Here is a 22231-nt window from a genome sequence, read left to right on the forward strand (position 1 = left end):
AGTGGATAACCTGGTAAACAGAAAGAAGTAATAAGAGGCAGGGAGATTCTAAGTAACGGTACAAAGGTGTATGGTCACAGGTTGTCAGTGATTCCTCATCCCTCTCATTCACGGTGTTTATGAGCAGGTAACACTCCTATCATGTTCCAAACTATAAGACTGCTTTCTGTAGGGGCACAACTCTCCTTTATTTTCTTTGTTGGAAAATTGCACTAAATTTATTGACATGAGAAGCAGTGCAAGACTGTTCAGAAGTTTCCTTTCTGTGCAGATTTAGCAGACCAGACAGACATCTGTCAGCAGATGTAAAGGTCTCTGTGACTGCTGTTCTGAGTCAACAAGGCCACTCCAGTCCTCAGTGGCTTACCACCTCTGCTTGGATAAGTCAAGCAAGATCTCAGCCATGCAATTTCTCTTCTGCATTTGTATTTGTAATGTTAATGATGCTGCAATTTTTGGATGCATTATGATTTTGCTCAAAATCTTTTCTGGAGTGTTACGAGCAATGTGCATCTGAACATTGCTGAAAATATTTAGGTTCTATTCTGGGCTCTCCAGATGGAGATGTCCTCAAGACTGGATGTCTTGAGGTCAGCCTGACAGAACTGCTTTTGCCCTTATAACGCTCTGGATTCAAGTCCCAGAGGTAACTCAGATGTTATGCTCATGGCCCAGACAGTTCTCCAACAAGCTAGGGTTCTCCACTAGTACTGTGGGTAACAAAAGGTATACATCAGCGTATAAGCCATTATTTTTCTTAAAGACTAAAAACTGACACATATTTGAGAATTTCTTTAAAAGAAAATTGGGGGTAACTTGGCCAAGGAATTAGGACATTGAGAGTGCCACACCAAGTGTCTTAAATTCAGGGATTCTGCTATGGAAGGATGTTGAGAGCTAAACCACAGAAGGAGTCAGCAAATATCGTAGCAAAAACATTCCTAAAATGAGATTCTAAAGGTGTATTGCAATGCCTTGCAATATGGCAATTTCTAAAACAGTAGATATGAGACCTGGTAAGACATTACAGCTCATCACCACCCTCTATAAACTGTCTAGCAATGTGTTCATGGTGCCCTGGACCCTGACGTTATCTAGCACTGATATCCTTTACATTGAACTTGCCTGTGTCTTCTTTTCGAGGTGTACCATGTGTGAAGTTAGCACAATGTTTAGTAATGCATAGACAGGTACATCTAAAAAAGTTTATTACTGTGGCTCAGGAGAGAATCAGTAGGTGCCTAAATGTAAGTCCTCTGTTTTCATGTGGTGATCTCACTGTATGTATGTATGTATGCTACAAGTCATGCTATACTGTACAAACAAATGAACAGAAAACTAATTGAGTAGAACTGTGAGGGTAGAAAAAGGAAGAATATGGGATTTTTTAAGAGCCCTTCTGAAGCACAGCTAACTCTTCTGTGTTATCCTTGCACCTGATTTTAGCGGTATGTGTTCTGAGTTCAAGCTGTATTCAGACTTGTCAGTGACTGATTTTTAAAAATTATTGGTTTAGACCTACATTTTCAAGCATTTTATTCAGAAGTGCTTTGCATCCAGCAATTCTTGTGATTGACCAGAATTCACAGCAGAGACTTACACTTACAGATGTCAATGTTTCCTTTTTTTGTTTTTACAGACATTGGTTGAATATGGAGCAAATGTCACCATGCAAAACCACATGGGAGAGAAACCCTCACAAAGTGCTGAGCGACACGGGCACACCATGTGTTCCCGCTACTTAGTAGTTGTGGAGACTTGTATGTCTTTGGCCTCTCAAGTTGTCAAGCTAACTAAGCAACTGAAGGAGTAAGTGTTCTGTTATTAGCAGAGGGATCATTCTTAAAACAAATACCTGCTTTGTCTTCAATTCATTAGCATTGTCTATTTTCTTCTTCTTACATATGACATTTTCAAGTCCTACTTCTACCTTATTTCTCCAATCTTTCCTGCTCTCAAGCATTTGCCCCTTCACCTTAACAGCTCGATTTTCAGCTGTTCTCTTTGTGGCAGTTTTCTGTGAACACAGATGAAGGGTGTGGGAGTAGAAAAGGGTTATGAATTAAGTGATCCAGTCCCTTTTACCTTTACATACCTTTGGATAACATCATTGCTAATCATAATTTCTGTTCACGTAACATGCTTTTGTGTACAGTTAAGTGCATCTTCCCAGTTGCATTGCTGGTTGTTGATGTTGGAAGGAATAATGGAAATAGTAGTTGGAGGCGATTTTTGGACTTGGACAGTCACCAAAGCCTATAATGGCTAGTCAGGAAATATGTTCTGTTTTTATTTCATAGGAGCTGATTTAAGTATTTCAGTATGGTTTCTAATAAATGTTCTGTAAAGAGCCTGTTATTTTAAAACACGGATTTATACAATTTATTGCTTTTATTGTAGGTGCAGTTACTGTCACTTAGCACATCAATAGACTCATAAGATAAGACTCTTAGAAACCATCAGCACTGACCTGATGTTGCTTCACCTTAGATAAATTATCAAGAATTTAGCAGCTACCACAATCTGTGAAAATCAGTTCTGACAATCCCACGTTTAGAGGAGACCATATCATTTTATGCAAACAGCATGTGAGTGTTTGTATTGGATACAAATCACCAGATACTATTAGCAGGGGAGCTGCAAGAGATCTCTGTGATAACAGGTGAGGGACTCCTCTTTGCTGGACACAACTGGTTCCAGATGGCTTCACAACAGACCCACTGCAAGGCACAGCTAAGCCCATTAACCAAGTAGGTGGCACCTTTGTGAAAACATATTTGAGAAAGGACAGAAAATGTGAGAGAGGATTAGGGAACAGAAGAGTGACAAATGGGAAACAGCAACATCAGTGTGGGAAGTGCACCATGGTGGAGCAGGCAGATCCTCAAAGAGACTGTAACTCAGGAAGTACCCATGCTAGAATGTATACACCCCTTGAAAGGACTGCAGGGCATGGATCATAAACTCATAGAACAGCTTGGGTTGGAAGGGACCTTCAAATGTCATCTAGTCCAATTGCCATGCAAAAAAGTAGGGACATTTTCAACTAGATCATGTTGCTCAGAGGCCCGTCCAGCCTGGCCTTGAATGTGTCCAGGGATGGGGCATCCACCACCTCTCTGGGCAACCTGTTACACTGTTTTACTACCTTCATTTTAAAAAAATTCTTCCTCATTGCCTGAATCTCTCCTCCTTTAGTTAAAACCATTACCCCTCAACCTAACAGGCCATGCTAAAAGGTCTGTCTCCATCTTTCTTATAGACTCCTTTTAAGTACTGAGAGGCCACAATAAGGTCTCCCTGAAACCTTTTCTTCTCCAGGCTGAACAACCCCAAGCCTCTCAGCCTGTCCTCATAGGTGAGGTGTTCCAGTCCTCTGATAATTTTTGTGACCTCCACTGGGCCCTCTCCAGCAGGTCCGTGTTTTTCTTGTGCTGAGGTCTCCAGAGCTGGAGGCAGGACTCCAGGTGGGGCCTCACCAGAATAGAGGGGCAAAATCATCTCCCTTGACCTGCTGTCCATGCTCCTTTTGATGCAGCCTGAGATACAGTCAGCTTCCTCAGCTGCAAGCGCACATTGGTGGCTCATGTCCAGTCTTTCATCCACCAGTAACCTCAAGTCCTTCTTGGCAGGGCTGCTCTCAATCTCTTCATCCCCAAAACTGTATTGATACCCAGGGTTGCCCTGTCCCAGGTGCAGAACCTTGCACTTCGATAAGCGCACACCAGAGATGGTGCTTCCCCAAATGGACTGCAGCCTTTAAAGGACCCACACTAGAGCACAAGGAAAAGTGAGAAGGAAGGAGCAGCAGAGAGAAACTGCTACACATGAACTCTGACCTGTGCTGCTCATTGCCTCACTTAAAAACCTGGGTGTAACATGCAGTGATGACAAGAGGGGAAGAGAGGTGTCTGGAGTGAAGCCTGAGAATGGAGGAAAAGAGGGTGAACCTGGGAGTGACACCAAGCCTGGAAAAGGGGAGAATAGGTGTTTTAAATGTGCATCCTTTTTTGTTTCCCAATACCTGAATCAATAATTTATACTAAATGGCAATGAATAAAGTTAAATTACAGAATCACAGAATGCTTGGGGTTGGAAGGGACCTCTGGAGGTCATCTAGTCCAACCCACCTGCTAAAGCAATTTCACCTAGAGTAGGTTGCACAGGAATGTGTCCACATGGGTTTTGAATGTCTCCAGAGAAGAAGATTCCACAACCTGTTTGGGCAGCCTGTTCCAGTGTTCTGTCACCCCCAAAGTAAAGAAGTTTCTTCTCATATTTAGATGGTACTTCTTGTGTTTCAGTCTGTGCCCATTGCCACTCATTGTATCATTGGACACCACTGAAAATTCCCCAAGCTGAGGCTCTTTTGCCCATTACAGTAGTTAGTAGGTGATATCCCTGTTTTTATCTTGACTAATGAGTTATTTTGCCTCTGTTTTTCCTGTTTTCTGCCCCCTTCCCACTGAGGGATAAAGGGGAGTGAGAGACCGTCTGCATGGCCCCAGCTGGCAGCTGGGGCCAACACATTACAGTGATACAATTTTTAGTTTTAAACTGGAGGTCTTGAAAATAAGGGTAAAAATTATCTGTATTGTTGATTTACTCTTTTGGTATAATCAGGCATTTATTTTGTATTGTTTTTACAGAAAAAAAGTGTGTAGTAGCAGTCCTCTCTGTCATTACACAATAGCTTTCTGCATTTGAAGTATGCTTATTTTAACATTTGTGCCTCTACATTTTATATTACAAAGGCATTTTCTCTTTGTGGTATCTTCAATCTTCTTTTACATTTATATTCTCATCAATACAAACAGTGAACTAATAATTACTATAATTTTCACAGTTTTCATAGTTTTACAGTGTGACACTGTTCACTGGATATTTCAAAATACCAGCTGTCTGGTAGTTGGTTCATTTGCTGAGAAAGACTAAAATATACAAATCAGCAGTGAAAAAGGAAAAAAAACAGAACATAAGGTATTTCCTGAGTAGCCTGTATCAGCACCTGACTCATCCCAATATATATTGAAATTTATTTTCCCCATAACTCAGCAGAAAAAAAAGCACACACGGAAGTAGAAATGTCAGCCATGGATTTTCCATGTTTCAGTTATTTCAGTGCTCAGCCAGTACTTGGTATAAGTGTTACCTCTAATATGGAGAAGAAAGACTTGCTATGTCAGCCATTGGGCGGTTTCCCCCCTGGAGTATTCTAGTTCTGACTTTCCTAACAAAAACATTAACACTTTTCCAGGTGTCCCCGCCCCCCATCATCTCACAGACTGCATGCATAGTACGTCACTTAAATAATTCTTAACTGGCTCCTGATGCATTCCTTTGCCTGTCTCTGCTGGAGTTAAATCTGCTTCCCTTCAGCAGTCTATTTTTTCAGGCTTTGGATTTAGCTCTAGTAAGTGCAGCAGCAGCAGCCGCCTTTTCTTCCACTTCTACAAAGAGATGTGAGTCTCTCGTGCAACCTTGTTGCAGCTTAGTGAGGAAGTGAAGTATCCTATTTTCTGCTCGAAAGAACAGCTTCTGTATGGCTATTTGGGTTACAAACCTCAGGCTGTGAGTGGCTCTGATAGAAGCAATGGACCATGTTCTGTGGCCCATGCTCAGGAGCCAGAGGGGATGATGAAAGAAGACTCTTGCCCTGTTTTGCAGCCCCATCCTGCATAAAAATCCAAGGATGGTACAAAGTATATGCCTGGGTCAGCTCCTCAAGGGGCCTTATGTCTATCAGAACAGGAGAATTTATTGGCTACAGCACCTCTGAAGATCCTGAAAGCATCAGATGGCAACAGATGAAAGTCCAGTTTACAATATCAGTGCAGAAAGCTATCTTAGACCAGCACCTATCAAGACCTACCTTTGAAGGTCCTAAACCAAAGAAGGAAGTACTATCTTTCATTCTCTTTTTGTGAGCTCTTCCAGTCATCAAGGCAACACAGAGCAGTTCTCAATAGAAGCTATCCCAATCCAACAGAGTATTTGGAGCCATTGCTGAAAAGAAGGCACAAAACCAAAACAATAAAATCCTTTCACATCATTCAGCTCTTATCCAAAGCAGCTCAGATGACAAATACAGAGGAGTATAGCAAAACCTTTTGAGTTGTTTCTGAGTCTCCATTCAGAGAGAAAAGCTTTTATATTTGAAAAAAAAGAAATAAGTGGTAACTACAAATGTTCCATCAAATCTTCACAAAAGTGAACAAATGAGACTCTTCCCCAAGAGAGGGAATGAGATTCTTCCCCAAGAGAGGGAAGGAACCAATAAATTCTTTCCATAGGTAAAAAGGAAAGTGGCCCAGAAAAACTGCTCTCACTGGCTTCAAAATAAAAGCTTTGGTTTGCATCTCTTGCTAATTATAGAAGTTGGGGCAATCCAGTAGGACTTTCTGATCTAAACAAAATGCTTAAGACAGTCACAAAATTCTCTCACAAAGTGTATACAAAATATTTGCTTTCATTTTACTTCCTGAGGTCTCCATAGGTTTTAGAATCTTAGTTATTCTCTCACTGATTTCATCTGCTTAAAAAAAAAAAAAACAACTTAGTTGCCAGTGCAGAAAATTCCTACCTGCACAAATACATGATTTCTAGCACTGATTACAGTAGCAGCAATGACTTGTATTGTTTAAGCTTTTGTGGCCTGAAGAGACCAAGTCAGAACTAATTACATAAAATTAATACCTCCCTAGACTTCTTTTACAATGTGGTTTGGTGACAGACAGTTCTACCTTCATTCCCAGTGGGCTACACTGTCCAACGCTTATGGACCTACATGTGCAAAACAACTGATGAATGAGGCCTTTGTTGATCCTTTTGATATATTATCAAGCCAAAATCTCTGTCAAGGCAAAGATGAAAAAATGCAGTAATATCCTCTGTTGTCACCACCTTTCTGTGCTCTGTAAACAAAATCCATTATTTTCCTGAAACATCATAGGAATAGCTCTAAAATCAGCTGAGTAAAAAGTATTTGTAGTGGTATGGTAAGGTGTGTGCAAGTTGCTGGTTTGGGTTTGTTTGACTCATGTGTGTGTCTATGTAGTAGTAGTAGGTGTCATATGGACATATAGTAAGAAACCCAGTATAAACTTACAATGTTAATCTCTTTTTTACTTAGTTTAGCTGTTTTATTTTCTGCTTTGTAGGCTGGCCAATCTTGTTTTATTTGAAACAAAATGGAGAAGTAAGGGAACATATTATGACAGATATCAGTAGAGCTCTGTGCTTAAGCTTGTTTCCTGTTCAGTTACTGAGCTCCTCGATTTCATTAAGAGGTAGCTGGGGCCCACAACTGTCTAAGCAGACACAGAATGGTCTTTCCACATTACTTAGTGGGAACATTGTCTAAGCTTAGACACTCAGAATTTGGGCATTAAATATCATAAAGTAAGTAGGCCCTTTTACCTCTGAAGCTGCAGTGATCCTGTATCAATCTGGTTTTAATAGTTAGCAATATTGCTGTTCCAAGAAGTTGTGATCCCTTGTTTTCAGTGTTATCTCAGACACATATGTGGGTGTTATATATTCAGGAATAGTGCAGGAAAGATGTGTGGGTTTATGTGAACTATTTACTAACTAGTTAAACTGTGAAAATAGAAGAAACTGTCATTCTTTTAGCACAATAAAATGTGTGAGTGGAATAACAAGATTAACTCAGCAGAAGAGGTGTCAGAGATTTACATAAAAGCTAAAAGAATAAGAAGCTGTTAGGTACATTATTTAGATGTTTAGAAACAGAACTTGAAGGGAGCATAAAAGGCAAATAATGCAGATAAATTGCATCACAATCTAATCTCAAATGAAAATTTCCCTGGCTCTTAAAAGAGACTATCTTAGGAGTTGCAAGGTAAGCCAATGTTGACAGATGATAGGAATAATTTTAAAATAGTCTAAGGAAGTGTGTAGGCAAGAGGAAGGAAGATGGAAAATTAAAGGAAGTATCTACATAAAACACAGTTGTATTGTAAAATGGGATGTCAAGGCAGTATGTCAAGATCCCACCTTTATTTCTGTAGCACTCTTCAGGTCCACTCTGATATTTTGAAAGTAAAATGTTTGTTTTCTGCCAGCCCTGCAAATGCAACCCCAGTCCAAAAAGTCATCTGGATTCTTTCTGGCTTTGACATTGCCAGTCATAAAGACTGCATTTGGAACTCAGCTAACTTTTCTGCTGATGGCATGCATGCTAGGAAATCGTCCAGCTCACTCGTGAAAAACTGTATTATTTCTGCAGATCCAACAAGAATGAAAGTACTAAAAACATATATACTTCTACAGCAACAGAAGCGGAGCCTGGAAGAAGCAGATAAAAAGTCATTTTCACATGGTAGTTTGATCAGCACCAGCAAATAAAAACAAATGTACTAATTGTATTCCAGGTGAAAGATAGTATATGTACAATAACAAAAAGTTTTAAGTCTCTTGTTTTCTAGTAGTTTCCCAATAATGCTGTAATGTGGTGTTCAGACACACCGGAACTCGCAGGTCACTAAACAAGATTGAATGTTGTCTTTGGTGGTCGACAAGCTAAAGGGGTGTTTTGATGTTAGAATGGAAGGTGAAAATTGGATGGGAGCCATGAGAGGGAGAACCTTAAGTGGTAAATTGATCTATTCCTTCATTTTCGTATAACTACTGGAAGGTTTGCAGGTTATCTTGTTCAAGTGAGTTCTTGCTATGGAATCAAGTATGTTGCAGGACAGCAGAGATTGTGTTCTATGTTTCTAGTACGGATGTCACTTTCATATTACTAATGATCCATATCTACTATTACAATTTTTTAAAAATTGGTCTCTAGAGTTATTTATGAAGCAGTGTAGATCACAGCATGACACTGAAAGTGATAGACCGCAGTAGGTACAGCACTACTGAGTATAAGGTGGGTACAGAGCACAGGTAGGGTCTTTGGTAAGGTTGAGCAGCAAACAGATGTGGTTTTTCAGTATTATTTTATGAAAACATAGAGGTCATAATTAGCTCCATCTTTCAGGTGAAGAGGATTAGACCAGCTCTTTCCAGTCGGCAAAGGCTTCTCTTTGAATTCATTTGCAGATAGAAAAGGAGAGAGCGATTATTTAGCTGAATAAAAGACAGCCATCAAATGTAGAACGTGACTTCTTAATCTGTCACTTTCCTCTTCCTTTACACAAACAAGTAACAACCAAGTGGTCCTAAGTTTGCTCTGCCATATCTTTGTTTCTAGACTTGTTTTCTGTGAGTCACTCACTTTCAGTGAACTGCTGCTTATGACCCTACATGTGTCCTTATATGAAGTATAATAAATAATGTCTGACAAGTAAGCATCTCTCAGTTGATCTTGTACAGTGATCACAAAATGTCCACAGAGATTCAGAGATAAGTACAAACTCTCTGTTTATGCTATTATTTGTGATTTATTTTTTCATTTATTATGTAAAGTTTAGGTGAAGAGGACTTGTTTTTGTATGCAAAATTGAACGGGTAGTATCAGTTATCCTGTAGCTTACTGATGCTGAGTTTTACATTCCATGGTAACCAGTTTTACATTTTCGTGCAGGCAGACAGTGGAACGTGTGACGCTACAGAACCAACTCCAGCAACTTCTAGAAGCCCAGCGGTCAGAGGGAAAGTCACTGCCCACATCCCCGAGGTAAGGTGATTCGAATTGTGCTGCAACCTGAATTTGCAGTTTCATGGTACATCAGTTATCAGGATAAACTGTGATCTGTCTAAATCATAGATGCATTCTGTAAAGTAAATGTGGTTTTTTACATCATGGTCTTGAAGCTGAGCTTCTGGAATTTGACAGTGTTTAATGTTGTAATAATATTGGAAATTTTGAGTATGAAATGAATAGTCCCTGTTTCCCAACAAAGTGAAAATCGGATTTACAGTGGAATAAAGTATATTTTGTGTTAGATGAATAGCAGAGGATCCTAGAAACCCCTAAGAAAGTTGTAAAGTTTGACCTTGTGGTAGTCCACCATGCATTACTGCCAGCAATAATTCATAAAGCCAGTTACCTGCCTTCAGATTAATAAGGCTCTATACCCTTATTAAATATTTTACCTACGGTAGCTTGTATAAAAAGTCAAAACTCCAGAAATTCTATGTATTGTTTACAGATCCTGTCAGAAGTCCCAGAAGTAGACACAAACTGTAACATTAAAGAAGAGGAAAGTGAAGGCAGAGAACTGAATCTGGAGTCTGCTAACATATCTCTCTGACTTCTGCCATAGGCTTCCAGTGTGGTGAATGGAAGTCAAGCAAGCACACAACATCTCTCTAATAGCAATCTGAAGAAGATTTTAAAAGTAATTAAGTAATTCACATGCAAATAGGACTTGGTTTATCTTTACCTTATAATTCAGTTTTCCTCTCTGGAAGACATATACGGTGCTTCTCCTTTGTTTTCAGAGTTGTTAGGGAGCTACATATGTGTTCAATTGTCAAGCCAGCATAAGCGCTTTTGCAGGCATTGATGCTCAGAGCTTTGGATCATCAAGTAAGAACTCATAGGATCAGTGAGCGCTTTTTTCCATTCTCAGAGAATCTCGAACTCTTTTCTGGACAGGTGCTCCATGTCCCTGCATTTCATGTGTCAGTGTTTCAGACAAGTATGAATAGTTACAGAAGTAAATAACAAAGACTTTGGGAGTGAAGATGCATTTGTGTAAAGAAACTTCAGCTAGAAAATTGCTATAAACTTCAAACTCTTATTGAAGTAAAAAACCATGCTGGAAAGAGTTGTTTTGTCCTTTTTTTTTTTTAGAGTTATGGTCCCTGTCTGCCAGCTTAACAGGAACAAAGGGACCAAACACTGTCTTACAGCTCATTTGCATTCTGTGATTTTTGCTGACTGGTCTTTCCAAGTGGTCTTGCATCTGAGTACTAGTGAGCACTAGGACTGTTTTATTTTCAGTATCAGATAAGATCAGGTGAGAGCAGATCTCTTATCATTCATTATTCCTGTAAAAGGGTAGGTTTCACCATCTTCTTAGTTAAGTAAGCCACTCTAAAAATGATGGTCTGTTATTTAAAATTTTGTTTCATAGCTGGCTACTACTTTCCTTTCCAGTTAGAACTCACCTGTGGATATTATCATCCTCCAAGAAGCCAGTAGCACATCTTAGAGAACCTATCCCTCTTACTAGAAATGCCTGTTGTAGATATATGCATATTCTGCAGTGTCCATTTCCATTTGCCACCGAAGAAAAAGCACAAAATGAATTGAAGATGAGGCATGTGAATTTTGAACACTGTGAGAACTGTATAGACTATATAGACTCATCAGAGTAAAAGTTGCTTGCAGAAAAAAAAAATTAATTCACTGCCTGACACTAACCTTAATTTTGTCACTTTGCTCTTTCTTAGGGAAGATGTCATTTAAAGTAATAATGTGGATTACTTTGAGCTCTGACATAAGTCATGGGGAAATAAACAATCTCTGAAATTTACGTTCCTTGCAAATCGGACTTACTGGAAATTGCTGTTTCCTCGCTGTATAACATTTGGAGTTCTAAATTTAATTTATTATTCTAATAGTATTGAAATAAATTCACATCACCTTTCTCATGGTTTTCAGTATTTCATATCTGAAAAGGTTTTGAGTGCAAATGACCCTGTTTCTTATGAGGTCTTATATGACCATTATTAATACCAGATGAAGTTTAGATTTATGAAATCATTGCTGTGCAGAGAGCTGGTACTTCTGCATTATTTAGAATAAGCTACTTTTGTATTATGATGTGACTTATATAGTAGGTACTTTGCCTTGCGGGGTTTTTTGCCCTTTAAAACATGTCGACTCCCACAAATAGGAAACAGTAGTTTCTCTGAAGTTTTCCTCAGAAAGTCATCTTTGACATTGAAATAACTATTCTAAGTTTCGATTTTAAGGAGATTTCTTTGTAAAAGAAAGTGAAGAGACTCAAATCCTAATTAGGAGTGGAAGTAACATTACATCCTCCTCTGTGTAATCTTTGTTGTGGCATAATATGTCATAATGAATTCCATCTGAGTAGTGATGAAGAGGAAAATTAACAATAACCTGAGACAGACATGTACACTGGAAATGGCAGTTTCACATTTTATATGTGCATTAATTTTGCTGTGGTATTTCCTCCTCTTTTTTTCTTTAAGTTCACCATCATCTCCTGCTTCTGGCAAACCCCAGTGGAAACCATCTGAAGCAGATGAATTGTCTCCACCAAGAAGTAAATTGAACACCCAAGATGGGATTCAGATTCTTGGCAGCTTGGGAACTTCTAGTCGTACTCGAGGCAAGATAAAAGTTGAGGACTCAGATAAAATCTTGCGCCAGTTGTTGGGGAAGGAAATCTCTGAAAATGTCTGCATGCAGGAAAAGCTGACTTTGGAATTTCAGGATGTTCATGCATCCTCCAAGAACGTGAAGAAGATTTTGCCAGAGAAAAGGGAGCTGAAGTTAGCCAGACTGAGGCAACTGATGCAGAGGTCACTCAGCGAGTCTGACACAGACTCAGCTAATTCCGAGGACCACAAGAACACTCCCATGAAAAGAACTGACAAACCAAGGCCTCAGCCCATAGTGGAGAGTGTTGAGAGCACAGAGAGTTTGCACGTGATGATTAAGAAACATACTTCTGCAGCAGGACGCCGCTTCCCTTTTGGTATCAGGGCCTCCAAGTCTGTGGATGGCCACAGTCCTTCCCCAACTTCAGAGAGTAGCGACCCAGATAATGAAACCCTGTATCAGTCTGGTACTGTACCTCAGAGCCAGTTTTGTGGAGACAACTCTTCGTCCAGTATGGATGGTGCCACCGCTCTAAAGGTTGCCACCAGCCCTAAGAGTGCTCTCAAGTCTCCATCTTCAAAGCGCAGAACCTCCCAAAATTTGAAACTCCGAGTAACTTTTGAGGAGCCTGTCGTGCAGGTGGAGCTAGCAGAGTCAGAACTAAATGAGGAAAAGGATAAAGACCGGGGCAAAGGGCTCATACGGGCTCCACCTGTCTCTGGGGAGCCTGCAGGGGATCAGCTGAAAAGGCCTTTTGGTACCTTTCGGTCCATAATGGAGACCCTGAGTGGCAACCAAAATAACAACAACAACTGTCAAACAGTGAACCTGATCAAAACCTCATCGACGCTGCCTTTTACCTCATTGGGAAGGAAGACAGCAGACAGCAAGGGAAATCCAGCAGCTGTCACAAAAGGAAGAAACAAGCCAGTGAGTGCACTGAAAGGAGGAAGGGCCTTTTTTTTTCCTCTTGTCTGTCTAAGTAATGAATAAGTTTGACAGCCTCTTCTTCCTGCCTCTCTATAGCAAAATGACGCACACAAATACTTTACTGTATGCGACCTGTAGAAAGCCCATCCACTGTTTTAATTTTGGAAGGGGTGGCAGATATTACCTGCATACAGACTGTACTCTCAGTGTACATGGTTCACATGTTCTGTGTTGAAAGCTTTCCACAGAGACATGATTCACCTGGAAATTATGTTTCATGTTGCTCTGACTGACAAGTTGTACAGTGAGAATGTCACACTTGAATCCATGGGATTTCTGAGGAGTAAATAACTGAAGGACTAGCCCTGTCTTGTCTTATAGCCAAGACTGATGAGTCCAACAGGATAAAAATAAGTGGTAGAATCTAAAGAGTAAAAATAGCAGAAATGATACTTCCTGCTTCTGTGGGAGCTACAACCATCCCTTAGGTGTTGAAGCTGTCAGTAGCCAGCCTTCTTTGCCCACCCTCTCCTCATCGCATAGAGTCTTCCCCTGGCAGAGCATATGGTTGGTCTGTAACAAAATGTACTGGATCTAGATCGCCCCCTCTCTGTGGTCAACAGGGTGCCCTTTCTGGATCCCAACAGAAAGAGGCATGTCTCAAGTTAGGAGACTAGCTCTTTCGTTCAAAAGAAAGGAGAAAATACTGTGAATAAATGTATCTTCCAAGAGAAAGGAAGAGCTATTGAATGAAAGAGGCAGAGGTAGGAAATGCATTGTTTGTGAAGCAGAGAGGACAAGTGTGAGCATCTGGAGATACAATAAACAGTTGAGTGAGAGGGAATGGTAGATGATTTAATCCTCTGTGAAAGACAAGGTGGGAGAGAAGGGGTCGATGGAAGGACATGAGGCAAAAGAATAATTTCAAGATGAAAAAAGGAACATAAAGCAGGCCAAGAGGAGGAGGAGGAGAAACAGTGAATTATATGCTGTAAAAAGTATGACAAGGTAATAGGAGAAAAACACAGGAAAAATTTAGGCATGGAGGAGGCAAAATGAGTATGGAAAAGAAACAGTGGAAAGAGGGAACTGAGAAACAGTTAGCAGTCCATATTAGTGGGCACTGCTAGAAGACTAGTGCTACAACAGAATGTGAAGTGAAATGAAAAATTCAAAGGACACCTAATAGGCTAAATTGAAGTGGGTCTGAATTTATTAAAGTTTATTCAGAATCGTAGTATGAACTACTGATCTGAACCTTTGAAGACATGCACCATCTATTTGAACTGCTAGTTTAACATAAAAATAACACGGTGGCAATTATTTTTCAAAAGAGTGATCCAGATTTTATAGTGCCAGAAGGAAAGATGTTCAGATGTTCTGATAGATTGCAAGGTCATGAGCAGTTTTCATAGTTCCCTAGAAATTTGAAGAGCTGAATGAGGTAATTCTAACAGTACTGACACTTGCATGCTTGTACTGTAAAACACATGTCGTCTGTGAAAAGGCCAGGTTTGCATGTTATTGTTGAGAACACCAAAATTGTGGAAAGAATATATTTTTATACCAATGCAAAGGACCACAGCACACATCTCAAAAGGTAACAGATTCAGCCTCATATACTAACTCAAAAAGAAATGCTAAAATGTTGTTGTGGCTGTTTGACTGCATGTTTTGGTAGACTTATGCATGTGATAAGCTCAGTACATGTTTTTAACTGGTACAATGTTGTACTTCCTTAGGGTCCTTACTTCAGCTGTACCAGTCTTTCCTCTAGCACACTGAATGAAGAACTTCTGTGTAATTATGCATGGTATGTGCTTATGCATGGTGGTGTTTAGTATCTCTGTTGCTTTGTTTTCTCAAATTGCATGTATTTGCTAACTTTATTCACAACTGAAATACTGGAACTGATTGATTCACAAGAAGGGAAATAGATTAACATCTAAATTCCTAGAAAAGCAGAAATTTATGATGGATTTCTGCTGATGTCACCATTGAACTGGCTACAGGATTTCAGTTCCAAGCAAGTATACGAAATATACATACTCATAAATCCACCAGGGAGCATAGCACACTTCGGCTTAGTATTGAGCCTTTGCTGAATGAAAGTCAAATACCAGATGAGAATGGAAATTAAATTTCCTTTCATGAGGAGACCAAAAAGACCACAGTTCATCTCTAAATGGAGAGTACAGAGAACATGGGGCAGAATGCTGTACTTCAAGTCTAGCGCTCTCCTTTTTTCACACATTTTTCATACTTTCCCTCAGACTTTGGAGTTAAATTTTTTTTTTAAAGCCTGATAACTGTAACTGTGCTCAAACTTCTTAATTTAGATGTGTTGCATCAGGACTATTCAGGCAGATAGAGACCAGTCCCTCAGAGTCCATTAAGACATATTAGAAAAAACAACATTTGAAAAAATGTGTGTTTATTTTATAAGCGAATGCTTTCTAAAACAATACTTGTCATTTTTATTTTAACTCTTAACACTCACAAATTTTTGTTAAGGTGTTTATTTTTTTTCTGTTAAACTGAGATATCAATCCTTTCATTTCATTATGCCTGGAAATGATTGCTATTCACATGAAAATTATACGTTTGAAGATCCTTCTGGGAAAATTATAAATTAGTCATTCTGCAGTTCATAAGCCTAAATTGCCTTGAAGTTAGTCTTTTCTAAATGTCTAAAAACTTTTTTTGCTCAATTGTTTTCTGATGCCAAGACCTTCCCATATTTAAAAACTCAATTTCCATGATGGAAATGGAAGTCTTGTTCTAAGTCATTGTCACAGTATATGTCAAACCAGGAACAGAACTGTAAGGTTTCCGAGGGGTTTCATTCTCTCCTGAAAGCAAAGAGGGAAATTCCAGTGTAGAGAACTGCACAGCAGCAGTTTGAGGGATCATCAGTGGGCAGCCTCCAGTCAAAACACTCAGCTGCCTGTCCAGACCACCAAGTAATAAAAAAACATTAATTTCATCCTTATGTTTGAGCCACCTCCCAGACGTACCCAGTTGTTGTAATTCAGTATTGCCTTGTGTAAATGCTCTTGTGTGAGAAATCCCTGGCAGCATGGCATTTCCTCAAAATTAGCAAGAAACGGGGAAGGTCTGACTGCCACTGGAGAGCTGCAGAGTCACCTGCTGGGAGGGTGAAGTTTGACCTGAACTCTTGGCTATCCCTCTACACACTGCTGGTCCAGGCACCAAGTCCTGAATCTGTCCCCATGGCCATGGGCATGTGGAAAATCAAAGAGTAGGAATCAAGGAGCAGAGTGTACTAGGGGCACAGCTTGAAGAGGCTGTTATTGTACCCACAGGTTAGACAGAAGTGGACAAATTGCGTGCCAATCTGTGGCATGTGATTTCCAAAAATCACATAAGAGTAGCAGATGTATTGTGCTTTTCCCAGATCAGAACACAGACCTAAAGGCTCTTACAGCTTCTAAGCCAGCCTTCATGATGCGTTTTAGCACATGTTGGAATTTTTGAATGGCAAAATGGGTGCCTGCATGCTGCTCTTTAGCATCTAAAGTTTAAATAATAGAAGAATGTCACCATCATGTGCACTACAAGCCCCTGGACACAGTCTGAATTTTCCCTGGATGATCTGGAGAGACTTTGTAATTACCATTTCAGAGCTATTTTGGAAAATTACCTTTCTGGGAAACAGTACAGTCTTTAGTTTTTAAACCTTTGTAGATTGTAGCATCTTCTGGAATCTGAAGTCATTATACAAAATCTACCTTCAGACAACATTCCTGTCCACCCATTTCCAGCTTATTTTTCTTCAGCTTCTGTTTATTTAATTTGCTTTATTTTTTTTTCATTCAAAATATCCAACTATGTCAAGGCTTTGTACTTTACTTTTTCAAATTGGCCACAGCTTGATAGCAGAGGATTGTATTACATTTTCTAGTGTCCTTTTAAAATTCGATACACACTGTTTTCCTTAAGGCCTTAAAGTAAATTCTATATACACAGAATGGGTTGGGGTATTTTTTTCACTTTCAGTAGGATAGGCTAGTTTCTTGCGTATTACAGCTTCAAGGAAATGCTTGCACTTTTTCCATATTACATGTATGCCAATAGACAGTTCTTTCCCACACTTTAAATCATCTGAGATCTGCAGTACATTAAAGTAAGCACTAACTCACCATATCAATACAAACCCCTCTATTAGCTGCAGCTATCAACAGCAAAAATTGCTTCATATGTCAGGGGCAGTCAGCAGAATCTACCATCAGGTTTCTGTTAGCTAGTAAACTGGGCATGCTTCTAAAATAGTTAAGTGGGACTAACCTCACAGATATCCCACTGCCAGACCTAATGCTGGATAAATTACAACTTCAAATATATACTGTAGAAAAAGGATGGTTATCTGTATGTCTAATAAAATAGTCACTAGGCAAACTAGTAGAGTATAAAATCAATATGTAAGTAATATAGGTCTTATCCCAGACAATTCACAGTTGTTCTTTTGTGAACTGTTATGAACATATATGAGTGCCTGTTGTGTGAGGGAATGTTTAATATTTCTATGGTGATGCACGCACCAGAAGATACAAGAAATTTGGTTAGTAATTGGTAATATTGGTAACACATTTCCTTTAGGTCAGCAGACATAGTTGTAAAAGGCATGTCTGTTCAGCACTGTCAGCTAGAGACATCTGCATTAGCTAAAAATTTTTGAGATGACAATGCGACTGCAGAGCTGCAAAGTAAGACCTCTGGAGTGCCTAGTGAATCTCTACATGTGCAACTCAGCCAAAGGGCCTTTCAGCTCTGTAAGTCTAAGCTAATACAGTAGTTGATTGATGCGAATTATCTTGGCTTCAGAAAGCATCCTTTAATAAAGCTCCACGGTTAACAGTAAACATACTGTTGATAACTGTAAAGCATGTAAAGTGCCAAAAAGTAATTATTGGCAAAGAGTAAGGTGCTCCTCTTTTACCTCCTCAAACATAGTCCTACGAATTCTACCTCCCCTAGGGCAATTCTATGTCTCTTCCTTTGTTTTTTTCTTTCTAGTTGATTGAAGGGGACTTTAAAATAATATGATGCCTCCTGCCCTCTTATTAGGACCCACAACTGTGGTCCCTGAGAAGGTCAGCATCTGTTAAATCCTGAAGTAACAAGAGGGTTAACTAAGCATCCTAAGTATCAGTCTCTTGGGGATATTTGGCTCTTTGGTGATTGCAGACTGGAATAAAGCTATTCCGGTTTACAAGAATCAGGCTTACAAGTACGTTAGTTTGAGGAAAACTTTTCTGCACATGCTGTTGCCCTTTGCTGCGGCTTTTTAACCTCCTGCTAGTATTTGTCCTTTGCAGCAACAAACCTGCTAGTCATGATTGTATTGTAGGAGTTTTACTGTTCAGCAGTAATAATTAAAAATGAACCTTTTAACCTGTTTGAAAGTTGCTGTGAGCTTGGTGCTTAATCAAAAATCCCTCAGCTGGAAGGTCAAATGAAGAGAGGGGGGACATACTGGGAATTTAGAACAAGGACATATGATAGGAAGTGAAGAAAATGAGTGTTACAAATATTTAGTGTCTAATTTTTCTGCTTTAATTGTCAAGCTATTATTTGAGTCTCATACACAATAGATATACTTTATTTTTTTTTTTTTTTAGGTTTACCTAATGTGGAAGTGAAGATACTATAAGGAAATTATCCTTATCTACGTACCTAATAAAATCTTATTGATTTGAATTGAGATTTTACCTGAATTACAGTGTAAAAAGTTACAGGCCTCATGTCATAAAGAGAACTACTATTTGCCATTTTTCTTATAGCTTTTTGCCACCATCTTCTGTTCAAGCAGACACATAAAGCAAGTCCAATGAATCACCTTCTGAAAATGTTTATTTCTCCCTGATAATTATTAACAAGGACTAGATGATTTCTTTACAGGTAGAATTAGAAACAGGCTACACCTCTAATGATGGTTGTTGAATCTTTTTATCACTATCGTACTTTCCCCTGAAGATCAAAGAACTTTTGGACATTCCATCCATTATTACGAGAACATTGTGACAGTGTACTAAGTAATGTTGTGACTCAAAAAACCTCCTTGTTGTCCAATTGGTTTCAAGGTTTTTTATTTCAGAATAGGACCTACAAGAGAGTCAGTAATAATCCAAAATATTAAAAAGCATTTTTAGTAGTACATGCCTAGAGCAATAAGCCCAGAGAGATCAATTCAAAGTTCAATACTTGCAAATAGAATTAAACAGAGTAAACAAACACAAGACAAATCCCTCTATATTGTTAGTGTTATCGTAACTTGTTTCTTTTTCTCTGCAGGCATGATGACATCAATAGGAAAAGCTGGAAATCCGACCGTCAAAAGAGTGCTGAAGAGCCAGAGCTGCAGGAACTCTTCCTCTAAACCACATATCATGATGTCTCACTTTGTTTTAAATACATGAAATATATCCTTTTGAAACACTAATATGAGACATACCCCTCACCAGCAAATCAACAGCTGTTAGGATGCCTTAATTTGTAGCAGTTAGACCATATACAAAACTTTTTTATGATATATGTGTATATGTAACTTGTTTGTAAGCTGTGCTGTGTAAAAGCATGGGTGAACAAAAGTAACAATTTGAAAATTGTTATGACACAGGCAACCTCCAAAATGTTTGTTGGGCCACAGAACACATTTTGTACTTTGTGTCTTGCATGGATATATTGTCTTTATTTCCCTTTGTCAATGGCATATACTGTCAAAGTTTCAGCTAGGACTCTGCCTGCTCAAGCTCCTCAAAGAGACCAAGGCAAAAGCATTGATTTTTTTGAGTATGTTTTGTCTGTTGTTATTTCTATTTTTTGTAAAAAGGAAATAAAAATGGTGTTAATAGGACACACTGGGTGCAGATACTTCTCATACTTCACTGTTCCATCTTTTAAGCTTTAAGAGTTTTGTTGGTCTTTTCAGTGTTCATTTGATAATGAGACAATGTCCAGTACCAGGATTTCAGTTCAATCAAGCAGTTGAATCAAGAATTACTTTGATGTTTAGAGGTCCCTTTTGAGCTTCAAAATGTGTAGAAATGAAAAGAAAAAATAAAAGCAATTTTAAATTACCATTTATTGTTACTTGCCGAACACTGGCAATGTGCTCAGCTCCATTTGAATTACTGAGTAATATGCTAAGACCCAGTGCATGTTCTCTCAAAGCTGTCATGATCCTCCTATTGAATGTTCTTGGAACCTTTCAGAGAAATTGTGATCTCTAACAGAATTCACTTCATTTCTGGTAAACTAGGAGTACACTGTGCAAATGTGTCATACAGCACGACATCCAAAAGCAAACTGCTAGGCAATCTTTACCTGACACATTTATTTATATCAGATATCTATGTATATATCTGCTTTATTTTTATTCTATTGATCTATTTCTGATTGAAGACTGCTACAATTTCATGAGAAGGATCCAAATACACGAGAATTTATTTTACTGATGGTTCTAATATAACACAGGGAAGTCATAAGAAGTTTGCCAAAGAGTTTTTTATCACAAAGGGAATCAGAATCATAGAGTGGTTTGGACTGGAAGGGACATTTAAAGATCATCTATTTCCAACTTTCCTGCAGTGAGCAGGGACATAAAAAATTACTAGATTATGCCAATTAAATTACTGCAATTACAGAGCTAATAAGTAAATAATGTGGACACATAAGAGGATTTTGTTTGAGTACAATGTAGTTCCCTTCTATGCAGTTGATCTTCCCTGGTTATTGCTTTGTTTATCTTAACTATTTGTCTTCCTTTCTCATCAGTGAGACGAGAGAGGGACTTAGTGAATGTGATTCATCCTACAAATTACAGATATTTACAGGAGTACCAGTCCTACTATGCGGGAAGCTGAGGTAGTAGAGGTCTTGTAAGTGTTACTTAGTATTTGGACGCCTTTAATTAAGTGAGATAAATGTCTTTGTTTTGGTCACTCTTCAGAGTGATGTCACACTTGGCCATATGGCCACCCTGGAACAAGATGACTGAATGTCCCAGGTGCCCTGCTTATAGGCTTTGGAAAACCACAGAGTACTACTGGATGAAGTAAATCCAACTGAGAGATCAGGAGGGAGAGGAAAAAAAAAAAAAAAACACAACACCCCATAAATAAAAATAATAATAATAAAAAAAGCATGCACTCACAGAAATGAAATACTGAGTTTATTTCCACAGTTCTTATCTGTGACTTGGCAACACTTTGATTTTTGAGCTAAAGTAATAAACGTAGCACTCTAGCTGACCTGAGCTGTGTTGTTTAAAGAAACAACCAAACCTCCAAAAATATCTGTGTGCCAGGAACAGCAATACCTCTAACTGGGCCTCATGTCGTCTGTGTGCATGTGAAAAATCTGAATGCAAAGTGAGAAGAGACACATGTGCTGCAATTACCAGAGTGCTTAAAGAGAGCACAAGAAGGAGAGACCCTGTGTCTGGTAGATGAGCTTAAAACAAATTGACAATTTGCATTTTTGAGAGTGTGAAGCATATTGACTCCGGGCATGTGAGTTGCAGAAGCAGCAATCCTGCTGAGTGATCTTAACTGACTGAAGATGTGTAAAGTCTGTCTTAGCTATCTGTAGCATCTAGCTGAAGCAGGGGATAAAACTGAACTTCTGTGAAAGGATTTCAAACACACTAAGGTGTAAATGTTGTCAAATCCTGGAAGAAATAAATTGTCTGTTCCGGAGGCTGAGGATTTAGAAGTCACCTGTTCTCTGCAGGGTAGCATTTCTACAAAGTATATTCTCATACAGCACACAGTGAATCAAACTATGCAAGTTTTGCAGGGTGATAGAGATTACACAATGAGATAGGACTGGGATGTCAGAGCATGTTCAGGCTCTGTGGTTAAAGATATTTGCTAGGTAATCGATCTTGTGTCGAAGACTCCTATCCCGGATAACTGGATAACTGAATACAGCTGGAGAGGGCTGTGTGAGAGCTACACGTGCTGTTCATATAGCTATCCACAGTTCTTGAGCACATTGGGTCACAAGGCA

The 22231-nt window shown here is 39.1% G+C and overlaps 1 protein-coding gene across 11 annotated transcripts in view; it reads left to right on the forward strand.

The window, feature by feature from the left end:
- The window catches only part of SNCAIP (synuclein alpha interacting protein), a 94101-nt gene extending 74026 nt beyond the window's left edge, over window positions 1-20075 (forward strand). For 7 of the 11 annotated variants that reach the window (XM_071801949.1, XM_065861608.2, XM_071801947.1 and 4 more), the window contains 5 exons: window positions 1640-1809; window positions 9551-9643; window positions 12136-13198; window positions 14941-15011; window positions 19514-20075. In XM_071801949.1, the coding sequence (XP_071658050.1) occupies window positions 1640-1809; window positions 9551-9643; window positions 12136-13198; window positions 14941-15011; window positions 19514-19598 (1482 nt within the window). In that variant the 3' untranslated portion in view covers window positions 19599-20075. The other 4 variants (XR_011736391.1, XM_071801951.1, XM_071801953.1 and 1 more) reach the window with 4 other exon arrangements.
- Window positions 20076-22231: the final 2156 nt, after the last annotated feature.

This window comes from Patagioenas fasciata, chromosome Z, assembly GCF_037038585.1.
Source record: "Patagioenas fasciata isolate bPatFas1 chromosome Z, bPatFas1.hap1, whole genome shotgun sequence".
Taxonomy (NCBI): Eukaryota; Metazoa; Chordata; class Aves; order Columbiformes; family Columbidae; genus Patagioenas; species Patagioenas fasciata.